The sequence below is a fragment of the Choloepus didactylus genome, chromosome 4 (assembly GCF_015220235.1).
Source record: "Choloepus didactylus isolate mChoDid1 chromosome 4, mChoDid1.pri, whole genome shotgun sequence".
NCBI lineage: Eukaryota > Metazoa > Chordata > Mammalia > Pilosa > Megalonychidae > Choloepus > Choloepus didactylus.
The window spans coordinates 190,730,062-190,742,718 of NC_051310.1; the positions used below are offsets into that span (position 1 = coordinate 190,730,062).

General features: G+C 33.7%; 1 protein-coding gene across 3 annotated transcripts in view; it reads right to left on the reverse strand.

Moving 5' to 3' along the window:
• Nucleotides 1–205: 205 nt before the first annotated feature.
• The window catches only part of LOC119532502 (olfactory receptor 4A5-like), a 60,806-nt gene continuing 48,354 nt past the window's right edge, over nucleotides 206–12,657 (reverse strand). For 2 of the 3 annotated variants that reach the window (XM_037834975.1, XM_037834973.1), the window contains 2 exons: nucleotides 5,752–5,825; nucleotides 206–4,480 (listed from right to left, as the gene is read on the reverse strand). In XM_037834975.1, coding sequence (XP_037690903.1) covers nucleotides 1,460–2,407 — 948 coding nt within the window. In that variant the 5' untranslated portion in view covers nucleotides 2,408–4,480; nucleotides 5,752–5,825 and the 3' untranslated portion in view covers nucleotides 206–1,459. Of the gene's footprint in view, nucleotides 4,481–5,751; nucleotides 5,826–7,256; nucleotides 7,378–12,657 lie in introns of all 3 variants that reach the window. The other variant, XM_037834974.1, reaches the window with a different exon arrangement.

Here is a 12,657-nt window from a genome sequence, read left to right on the forward strand (position 1 = left end):
CAGGATGTCCAGATCAGTTATGTATGCAATAGCAAAACCTTGAAACAACCCAAAGACCACTGACAAAAGAACAGATACATAGCCTGTGATGTATCCTGACAATGAAATACTATACAGCAGGGGAAATGACTGGGCTAGGGTGACATGCAGCAATATGATCAAATCACAGAAAGTTAACAATGAGTGATAAAAATAAGATGCAGAAAACTAAGTAGTACATAGTATACTTTTAATAAAAGCAGGGAGTTAAAAAAATCTAAATATACCTTAGTAACACATACATATGAAGTTAAACTATTTTTAATTATCATTAATGAAAATTGCTGGATTTGGATTACCTCTGGGGAGAGACAGAGGAATGGGTCAGGGAGATGCACACAGGGAGTTTCAGTGATATTGATAATATTCTAGGTGAGAAGGTACAAATGTGTAAATAAATTCAGATATTGAATATGCATGAAAAAAGTAATATTTAAAAGTAAGAAAAGCTCTATTTTTTTTATTAGAAAAGTGAACTCTTACTAAGTAGAGATGATTATTCCAGATTACACTGAAAAAATTCTTTCAACTTCATGGTTTGGTGATGTTCCAGGATAGTGAGAAAAAATTATTTTGAAAAAAATTGAAAAACATTTTTATTAAACGAATCATTACTATGTCTATAAGTAAAAACTACTTACATTTCATACAACTTAAAAGGAACACTCTATTTATGCAAAATAATACATTCTTTATCCACATTTCAGCATCATGGAGGCAAAGAAACTTTACCTAACTCTTTTAAGGATGTAAAAAATACACTTAATAACTAGTGTGGAAAAACATAAAAATATGCTTACAGAATGGGTTGATACAGCTTTCAATGATAAAAAACAGCCCATTTAACAAAATTGCTGATTGATATTGCCTCTTACCAAGAACAATATCATTTCCTAACCCAATATCCTGAGATGCAAATGCATAGACGCTGAGCCAAGGAACAGAAGTAATCTAAAACACAAAGTGCAGAATGCAATAAAAGAAAGCTCCTGGGCTCATAGAATAAAGGACATGAAAATTAAGCAAACAAAAAAAAAATACTCTCTTCTCCTCAAAAATTTGTTCTGTTAGCCAAATTGCTTTCTTAATTGAGATGTTATTAAATTTCAGAAGTAAATTGTTTTGATCTTTTAAAAAGAAAAAAAAGGTACTTTCTTCTAAGCCCCTATAATAAAAACTGATAAAAATAAAGTTATGCTGTAAGCTTAGTTTTATTTTTACTTAAAACAGGACAAATACCTATAGCTTTTATTCAGCCTCTAGAATTTTTCTATTAGATTGATTCAAACCTCAAAGGAGAATTTGCTCTTTTGAAGCCTTTGCATCAATAAAGAGAAGCATCCTTAGGTAATTCATTGAAATGACTAAATCACCTGTCAGAATTTACTGTTTGTTTTTTTAGAATTAGCAACAAATTTGTTCAGTGTGGTTGACATGTTCTTATTCTACCTATAGTTAAATTTTTACACCAGAGTTTTACCATAGCATTTTTCATCTCAGAGTTTCTCAAGGTATATATTAAAGGATTCAACATGGGAGTGATAACTGTATAAAGCACACTCACAGATTTATCAATGGGAAAGTTGGAAACAGGTCTAACATACAGGAAAATACAGGGGACAAAAAAGAGGACAACCACCATGATGTGGGAGCTGCAGGTAGACAAGGCTTTATGCCTCCCTTCCAGACTGTGAATTTTTAGGGAGTTTAGGATGACCCCATAGGAGAAGAGTAGAAGGATAAAGGTGACCATGCAGATTGCTCCACCATTGGCGACCACGGTGAGGCCTATAAAGGAGGTGTCAGTGCAGGCAATTTCCAATAATGGGTACATGTCACAGGCAAAGTGGTCAATTACATTGGAACCACAGAAGGGGAGGCTGTACACAAAGAGAAGTTGAACCACAGAGTGCACAAAACCTCCAGCCCAGGCCACCACGAGCAGCAAGATGCAGACTTGTTGATTCATGATGGTCAAGTAGTGCAGTGGCTTACAGATGGCCACATAGCGATCATAGGCCATCGCCACCAGGAGGAAGACCTCAGCACCACCAAATAAGTGTGCTATGAAGAGCTGGCCCATACAAGCTAGGAAGGAAATAGTCTTTTTGTCACAGAGTAAGTCTGAAATAATTTTGGGGGTAATTGCAGTGGAATAAGCAGCATCTGTGAGTGAGAGAAAGGCAAGGAAGAAGTACATGGGTGAGCCCAGAGAGGGGTTGGCAGTGACAGTCACCACAATGAGCAGATTGCCAACCACAGTCACAATGTAGATGAGTAGAAACATGACAAATAATATTTTCTGCCCCTCAGGATTCTGAGTAAGGCCCAGAAGAACAAATTCTGATACATTGTTGGTGTGTCCCATTTACCCTTCTATAATACCTGTTTCAGAGAGAAGAGCTTGGGAGAACAGGATCTGAAATGAAATTGTGAACATAAACTACAAATTCATGTATTATGTCATTAAGAAAATCTTCAGTGTATGTTCTATAGTGGCTTTCACAAAATAAACATTTCAAAAATATGTATTGAGTTCATCTTCCAAAAAGTTTCCCTTGAAAATTCTGTTTCCACTCAGATGACTTGTTTGGTGCTGCAAGTAAGAGGTTCTAGCTCAAAATCTTAGTGGATCTTCTATACAGAAAAGTAGTTAAAAAGTAGTCAAAAGGCAAAAAGACACCCACCCATTTAAAAATCACTTATTTAAAATACACAGAAGCCAGCAATGATGAAAAGAGCAAGGGTTCCTGCTATAAAGAAACATACTCTCTCTGGTTGGAGATAAACTCTAAACAAATAAATCAGCAGAGAGTCAGTCCTTTGAGTTGGTAGTATTTGTAGTGAATATGCAATATGTCTAGGTACTATCAAAAATAATGCCTCTTCTGGGAATCTTGCTCAATACTATGATATTCCACTATTAGAGGTTCAGACCTTCATGTCTTAAAGAGCATTCAATTTTCATAAAACTCTTCTTAAATTCCAAGAGGCAGGGCTTTGAAATGTACCAAATAACTACAAAATTATTTACTAAAGTATTCCATGTGGCAAATACTCAAACATAAAATTGACCATCAATTTCTTAAGGAAATTGCCTGTCCCACAAATCTTAAGACACTTACATACACTATAGAGATTTTCAGCAAATATTTTGAATTCAAAAATGACTTATAACTATCACCAAGTGCATTACCAGCCAGTTTTTTTTTTTTTTTTCAAAACACTTTGGGTGATTTAGGTAGTGAGTGGGCAGAAAATAGACATAGAAAAGAGAGATAGAGGAAAGTGGGACATAGTTTTATTTAAAATGCTTCTTAGGCACTGAGAGTACTCAAAATAGGTCTTCAATGACTGTATTCCAAAAAGTACACAGACACAGGAAAATATTTAAGCTCAGTGTGAGAAGGCATGCACTTTAGCCATTGTCTAAATTTAATTACAAATCTGTCTCAGTTTACTCATTAGAAATTAAAGAGATTGAGCTAGAGAACCCCACAATCTGCTCTAGTTCAACCACCAATACTATCATTGCAGCTTCACCTTATTCTTTTATGCAAACTTTCATCTTTTTTCAAGTATATATAGTTATATTTTCAAATAAGTATAATTAGACAACTTCCAAGCTTACCACTAAGTGAGACTTGATCATTACAGTGGCCAAATAATGGTTGCCTTTTTTGCCAGTTTCTCTTTCTTTGTATTCCTGTTTAAGACCAAAGACATCCCCAGAGAGAGCATAGTACAGTGGTGAATAATGTGGACTCTGGAGTCACAATGCCTGTGTTGGAATTTCGCCACTTAGCTATGTGACCTTGGGCAAATTAATAAACCTCTCTGTTCTTCAGTTACATCATTTGTAAAACAGGAATACTAAGTTCCTAACTCTTAGAGTTGTGTTATTCCATACAAAGTTCCTGGAACACAATCTGGCACTGGGTAAACTCAAAAAATGACCACTAATACTATTATTCTTGAGCTTCACTATGAATACTGAATCAAAGCAAATCATCTGGATCTCTGTCAATTTGGTAATTATAAACTAAGTCCAGGATAAAAATAAAATTATACTTGTAAATCAAGAACCCCTTTTTGTACATAGAATAAAATTGTATGTCTTAGGGATTATCTATTTTACTGTATGTGACTGTTAATCTTTACCCATGGTGGGATGTGTGCTGACTAGAAGCAAGCAGAAGAACAGAAAAAAAAAATTGGTCCTGTGCATCAGAGGGAGAGCTGAAGATCAGAAAATGAATGAAAGAAAGGATCAAATGAATAAACAGAGAAATTTTCTTAAAGAAATGAATATTTACAAGTAATAGGAATTTTAATGTAATCAAGTGAAGCTAGTATTATAATAAAAGAAATGCCCTCAGAAAAATTTCCTTTAGTAAGAGAGTGCTGGAAGCTCAACCACCAGAAGCTTCCTGGTCATGTCCTAGAAAAGGAAAGAAAAGAAAAGAAAAAGAAAAACAATCAAAAGGAAAAAAAAATATTGATTCTTTAGTCCTTAAGTCAGATACTTAAGGGCAAGCTTAAAAACAGACAAGAATGATAGAAATACAGATACAAACTAAAATTTAAGGATTATTCTCTGTTGATGAAAATTATGGAATTACTAAACCTCAAATTTAGAAAAGCTGATACCATTCACACAGATTTGGCAGTGGGGGAGGATATGTGCAGGAGAATTTGAGCTTTGGTTAGAAGCCAGTCATACTGAAAATTCTGTATGTCTCATTCACATGGTGCTTCCAGCTGATTCAGGAATTCTGCCACTGCCTCTGTTGAAGCTATAGATGGAAAAAGGCACTGTTGTTGAGGAATGTAAGGTATGAATGTAAGGAATGAAAGTAGTTTATATCCAACTTTTTCTTTTTTCACTCCTTCCTTTCTGCAGGATCTAGTGCCCTTGCTCTCATTAATGATCAATGATGCATTTCACCAAAATAAAAATGTTCTTGGTCAGTTAAATTAACTACTTGTAAAATTTGAATGTAAACTCTCCTCTATGGTTTCAATCATCAAAATTTTGATACTATAAAAATTGAAAAGTAGTATTTCTAGGCTTTCAACTTAAACCACTTAATACTTCTCTAGAACAAATAATTTAACAGTTTCTTAAGAACATGCCTTTTAAAATAAAATAAATTAAAATCCCAAATTAACAAAAAATGCCCTTTATAATACATTACAATTATAGTTTTATAAATCTCTTTAAGAGACAGTAGGCAAAATACTACCCTGTTCACTAGTTTGTATATATGATATATGGTTGCTGTGATAACTTAAAAAGATTTACACATAGAGGTCCATATCAACCTTCCAGAAAATAGTAAGATTTTTTTCTTTGTACCTAACACCCTTTGTATGATATACAATTTGATTCCCTCATTCAAATATATCTAAATTAATTATAAATCTTTATGAACGTACCATGTAAAATATTATATGAACCATTGGCTTATTTGTAATGCATAACATGCTTCTTTTGTTATTTGACAAAATGAACAAAAAACATCTGTCAGGCTGTAATGCTAAAACCAAGTAGATTTTATATATCCTGGTTAATTTCTGTGTTTTGTTAGCTTAATTTTCCCAATTACAACTTCCTCCAATGGAAATATATGTTAAGATATTTGTATTATTTCAATATAGCACGTGAATTATCAGTGAGTATCCTTTGTTAGTTTTTTTTTAAGAACTCACCTCTTGGGTCTTGACCTTGTTCCTGAAAAATCAGTTCTTGTTTCACCAAGGATAACTGTAGATGCCTCATGTATCTGTGACCATAGAACACATGATAATGTATGGCTGGTCAGTGTATGTAGAAATAGTTTCAAGTGGTTATAATTTACATATTTCCACACAGACTTTCCACCATCTCAGTCTTTCAGATAAATGTGAAGTTTAGAAGTATCCAAAGTGAATGTTAACATATAAAGATATTAAATAAAATATCAATATATACTGTAAAAAGAGAGTTGATCATTCTCATCTGCTTGGAAAATGTTTTCAATGAAAAACAAAGGTGATATGTTTGCATATAATTATTAAAATTAATGAAGCTCATTATTTGGCTACACATGCAAATTTTAAAAACACTGTTATTAGTTATTTGAATTTGTCTCTTTGTAGTCAATTATGATGAAACATCAAAAACTACTTTACTTTGCAAATTTAGGATAGCAATCATGTCCCTAGCCATTAAGTTTGTACCTAACAAAGCAAACACTGGAATTTAACTTCGTGGAAAACTCAGTGTTAGTGCTTTCTTGCAGGTGAGTCAATCTATTCAGCAATTCAGTAATTCAAACAGCACATCCCTATGGCTGTTTCTTCCTTAAATAAAAGCATATTACTATATCTCTCCAACCTCATCCCAGAAAATTGGAACCTTCCACAAATTCATACAAAGAGAGATATGTATTCAAGAGAAAATATAATAAGGAAACACCTAGAGGACTAGATAACAATTGAATACAAAAACAGCCTGGGCAGAAATTTGTGTTTTTAGAAATATCTTGGATCATTTTATAGATTAGTTTATTGGAGCATTTGGAACAAATCCCAGTGGAGTAAACTCTTCTAGACAGTCTTTTCCCTAGAGCATTTCCTGGAGGAGAAAATGTAGGTGTTGCCAAGAAAACTAGCAGAAAGTAAAGTATTGTGAAAAGTCTATAATATGGAAAGAAAATCTTAAAATAAAATGGATAATAATTTATGAGTCTCATGTTAGGAAATCTATAGGTAAGGGAAAAAACTTTCTTCCAAATGAAGTGATAACCAACACCAGGTTCCCTTATCTAACCATATATCCAGGAGATGATGACTTTACCATGGCTGATAGAGGCATGGACACAAAGAGCAAATGGACTGGGAAGAATATTGAAGTTGACATGATAATTCTTGAAAAGACAGGTAATTAGAGTTCAATAACTAATCCTGGGTTGAGGTGAATGCTGGTTTATCAAAGCCTGAATCTGTGTCAGCTGGGGCCATATCATCTTCTATTTTGAAACACACTCAACAATTGTTTTAATGAGTGGATACAACATAATTTATATTTGATCCAAGAGCATAGTCTTAATTTAATTAAATTATTCTCAGATCAAAAATCAACTTTGCTAGAACTTCAAACTTGTTCCTCAACTTTGTAATGTTCCTCACTAAACAAATTTATGAGATTGATTGTACCTCATTGTCTACCTTACCTGGGTAATCAAATCATTTATCTTCTTTATGGTCACATTTCAAACAGTCCAACTCATATTTCAGGCTTTTAAATGATTATCCCCAAACTCTTGCCTGATTCTCTTGTCTTTCTTTCTTGTGCTGAGACAGTAATTTTAGTTCATGAATAATCTAGTTAGATGATGATAAATAAATAAATAGATAAATAGATGGAAAATCATGGAATTAAAGAAAGTATGTGTAGAAGTCATCACCTTTTCTGCAACTGGTTACTAGGCAAAGGCTGGTATTTACAAATTATATTTCTCCCCTACTTTTCCATGTTCTCCTCCCCTTAATTTCAGTCCAGTACAAATTAAATAATTATTTTTATAATAAAGGAATTCTTACTTTACCAAAAAAGGAATTCCTTTATAACAAATCTCTAAGGATTTCCATTTCCATAACATGGCTTATCATAGGCCCAACTGAGCATCTTAATCTCCATATATTAATACTGGATCTTAATATTGAGGTTAAAATTGGATCTTCTGGGTCATAAGGAAAATAGATAATGAGTCACATAAATGCCTATCTGAACTAGCTCAAGATATTTATCATGTGAAGGGACCCACTGAAAGTTGGCAGTTTTCAGCCTACTTAAGTGGATCAAATCCAGCACCCTGAAATTTAGTATGCAATACTTATAAAATTTAAGCACTGAGCCTTTTGTATTGGTAAGTGGCAAAATATTACAACCTTTTCCTTGATTTGAAGAATTATGCCAAAAATTCCCTGATCACAAGATCTTTGGAAATTTTAATGAAAAAGTAGTTCATTTTCATGAAATTACCTTCTAACATTCTGGCATAAACATGTCTTAATAATGCATTTGTTTCTTCATTTTCATGCTCTTCAGATTTCACCAACATGATGTTATCACTGTGTGGACCAAAACATCACCCTTTGGATTGCTAATATGTTCATTCAAGGTTTCTGTGGACTAAATTATGACTCAGATCTATAAAACAAATTTTTCATAGTGTATATGACTCTATGTTGCTTCCAGGTGAATGCAAAGAACTACTGATGCTTTCTGCTTGTCTGAATGAAGTATAAGTATTTGTTTGATCAGATGATGTCTGTAATAGCCACAAAGCTGAAATTAAATGCTCCAATAGGAAAAATACATTGAAAATAGCAACAGAAGTGTTTATTACCTCAAAATATGAAATAATCCACAGTAATCTTCTCTCACCTACGTCTATTGCCAAACTAGAAAATTAAATGTAAGTATAATATTTATCTCCTAGAAAAACAAGATTATCTTGTTTTGCACCAAATTTCCCAATATTAACAACAAAATCTATGAAAACTTAAAATGTATGTGATTGAAAGCATTAGAAAGAGAACAAGTAATCAGTTATTAGGGGCTGATATTTTATAGAAAAAGGAAGACAGAGAGATAACTCTATATTTGGGTCTCCTTTCTTTAAAAGTATGTGCTAATTCCAGAAATCATGATGGGAAGACTGAAAAGCTGAATGGAACTTTCTACAGACATTTACCTGGTCTTTTACCAAGGAGAAGAGGATTTACTAAATACCAAGGCTTTCATTTGTAACCATATAGGGCTTTACTCAGAGTAATGGTGAATAGAAAACAGAGCTGTCCTCAACGGAACTCAAACCCAGCATGAATAATCTAACTCATTGATTGGATTAAGGTTGTCTGGGATATTGATTTCCTCATGCCTTGCTGCCAGTGAAAACAAAATTAAATCCTCTCATAAAGAGGAAAACATTATCAAGTGTCTTGAATAATCTCTACAGCTTTTAAAACATAAAATCTGGCACGTAAACTAACAAACCATTGGAGAAGACAAATCTTGATTAAAAAGCAAGAGCAATAGGAACAGATACACAGATGATCCAGATAATAAAAAAAAGTTTTAAAACAATTAAATGCATTCTGTTCAAATAATTAAAACACAAAAAATAGGTAACAGAACAAATCAAATAAACTTGAAAACTGAAATACATAGTGACTAAAATTAAGAATCAATTACTGGATTTAACAGCACAATGACACATTTGAAAAGATATTTAATAAACTGGAAGAAAGTTTAAAAGAAAATATGCAGACAAAAACAGAGAAATAAAAGGACAGATGGTATAGCAGATAGCATAAAATGACTTAATAGGTGTAGTGCAAAACTCTAACATACATTTAATCTAATTACAATTCCAAGAAAAGAGGAAAATACAAATGGGTAATCAAAATATTTGAAGAGATAATTGCCAAAATATTTTTCCAAATGTTGAAAGAAATCAAGCTGTAATTTCATGAGGTTTTCCAAACTTTGTGAATAAAAAATTTTAAAAACGATAAATTTTGAAAAATGTAAATTAAGATAAAGCATAATAAAACTAAAATAAAAAGACAGAGTATTTTAATGGCATGTTACATTTAAAGGAATAACATTACGACCGACAACTTACTTCTTAACATAAATAATGAAAATCTGATGATAAAGGAATAATATATTCACTCTGTCAAATGAATATAATGGCAATGTAGTTGCTTCTGTAGGAAGCTGCACAAGAGAAACAGCTTAAATAACAGGATGAAAAGTGAAAATGAAATAATGGAAAATATAAAGCATAAATTCTAAAAAGAAGGACATTGTCACTGTACTAATATCAGACAAAAATAGACTTCAAGGCATTCAATAGTTTCAGAAATATTTTACAATGGTAAAAATATCAATGTGGCAGAAATGTATAACAATTGTGAATTGTTATGCACTTAAAAACATAACAACCTCAAAAGAAATTTTTAAAAGTATTGACCTAAAGGAGAAACAGACAAATCAGCAATAACAGAGGGAGATGTTAGCATAACTCTCAGAAACTGTGAGAACATAAAAATATTCTTAAAGTTATAGACAATTAAAAGAGCATCAGTAGCAAATTTGACCTATTGATGTAAGAGAACAATGTATCCAACTACTACAAAGTGTACATTCTTTTCAAGTGCAGATGGGACATTTTCAAAGGTTGATCCTATGCTAAGCCATAGAGTGTCAAAAAATTTCAAAGAATTTCAGTCATGAAGTATATCTCAGAAAAACAGGAAAATTATCTAGAAAAAAACTAGAAAATTTCCATGTGTTTGAAAATTTTAAATATCTTTCTCAATAAGCCATATGTAAAATAAATCATGAAGGGAACTAGATAATATTTTGAGCTTAATGGCAATGAAAATACATTTCAAAACTAGTGAAAGTCAACTAAATCCTTACTTTCAGGTATTAGAAAATAATAAAGTATGAAAAATCAATGCACTCCACATTCATTCAAGAATTTATTAATATGACAGAAATGTTAAGTCAAACTAAGCAGTGAGTTGGCTATATTACAGTTAAGAACAGACCTTGTTTATGAATCTGCATGGCATGTGTGGTGGTTAATTTCATGTGTCAACGTGGCTAGGTTATGGTGTCTAGTTGTTTTGTCAAGCAATCACTATTACAATTGTTGTCTAGAGGGTATTTTGTGAATTGAAATCATAAGTCCTTTGATTGCATATGGACTGATTACATCTATAATCAAAAAATGAGATTGCTATCAGAAATGAAAGAAGTCGCATCCACTCACTTGAAAGCCTTAAAGGGAGAACTGATTATTTCAGCAGCCAGAAAGAGAAATTTCTATCTTTACTTAAGTTAATAAGAATCTACTGAGAAATTCATTGAAATCTTCATTGAGATTCACTACTTGCAACCAGTCCTACTGAGTTCAAACTTCTTAATCCCCATGGTCATGTGAGCCAGTTCTTAAAATAAATGCATGTCATTGGTTCTGTTTCTCTGGAGGATATTAGCTAATGCTACTATGCCAGCAATGGCCAAACATAGACAATTGCTACACTATTGTCTTGCTCAAAGGTGGCTGTCAAAGACTGAAAGGAAGGAAAATCCTTCTAGTATGGAGTATTTTAAGCAGTATGCTAGGTTCTTCACTCCATGTGGAAATAGCATGAGTTATAAATCTCCACTGACTCATGGATCATATTTAGTAGGCTTGATAAGCTGTTAAGTGATTTGGAAAGAAGAAAAAAAGGGGGGAAATTATGGTATGTGAATGGATCTTTCAGAATGGGTATCAAATGCAAAAATGTTTTACATGTAAGTGCAGACAGAATTCATAGCCGAGGAGGTTCTCATAAATCTGATCAAAAAGATCTATCTCGAATAGAAGGTGGGCAACACAGCAGCATAGGGAGGTGTGGAATTTAGTTAATCCCTTAGAGCAACTAGTAAATAGACAGACACAACTATAAAATAGTCTGGAACAACTGATGGGGGGACATACATGACTGGTCATCACACACTGGCCTGGAATGAGTGGAATGGCTGAAATTGCAACATAGAACTACAAGTAAAACTTCCCAGAGCAGGAGCTGGTGTCCCTCCCACATTGGCACAACAGGATAACTTGCAAAACGTCACTGTGTGAAAAAGAAGCAGTCCCTGCCAGGAGCAAGGGAATGTATCTAAAAGAAACCCCAATTGCAGTTTTAATTAACAAATTTGGACTGCTGTATACATGCTATAAGCACAGATAAACCCAGAGCAAGCAGGAAAGGAAAAGAAAGGTTTTTCTTGGCAGACAGGAGGCAAGGCAATGGCAAAATAAATAAATAGAAATAGAGGCTTTTGGAATCTGCAGAGCTCAGAGTACTGGAAAAGGGATTTGTCCCAAGAAAAGGGGCATACAGAACCAGGTACCAATTCTGGTTCTTGCCTGGTGATCTGGAGGGCTAGGGACTGGCTCTGAAAAGGGGAATTCTTGTTTGTGTTTTTTTTTTTTTTTTTTGTACTTTTTCCTTTTTTATTCTCTCATTCTAGGTAGCTCACTAGAAAAAGCCTCAGGCATTTTCATTTGTCAGCACTGATCCCAGCAAGGGTGGAGTTAAGCTAGTCAGGGAGTCAAAGGAAAAACTCAAGTGTAGGACAGAATTCCCTAAAAGTCTTATGTTCCCTTAGAAAAGTGGGGGTAGGGGATCAGCTCAAGTGGTGAACTTCTTTCAGAGAACTCAGACCCCATGGCCTAGATTTAAAAAAAATACATAAAAAGCCTAATATCAGCTTCTGACACTCAGTCCCTGGCCAGGACAAGGTCGTCTGAGAATTGAATGCACCATACCTCTTTGTTCTTGGAGCTGTGGGCTGAAAAGCACCACATGCTGGGCAAGATAGGAAAGGCACAGAGTCTAGAGAACTCACAGAAAATTCTGACATTCGTCTGTGTCTCACCATTAGGGAAAACTGATACTGAATACAGCCTCCTTCAGAGAACTGGGCCCATCTGGTCTGGGAAAATCTGATGGTGGCAATCAAGAAAGCCAGATGCCTACTCAACAAAAAATTACAAATCA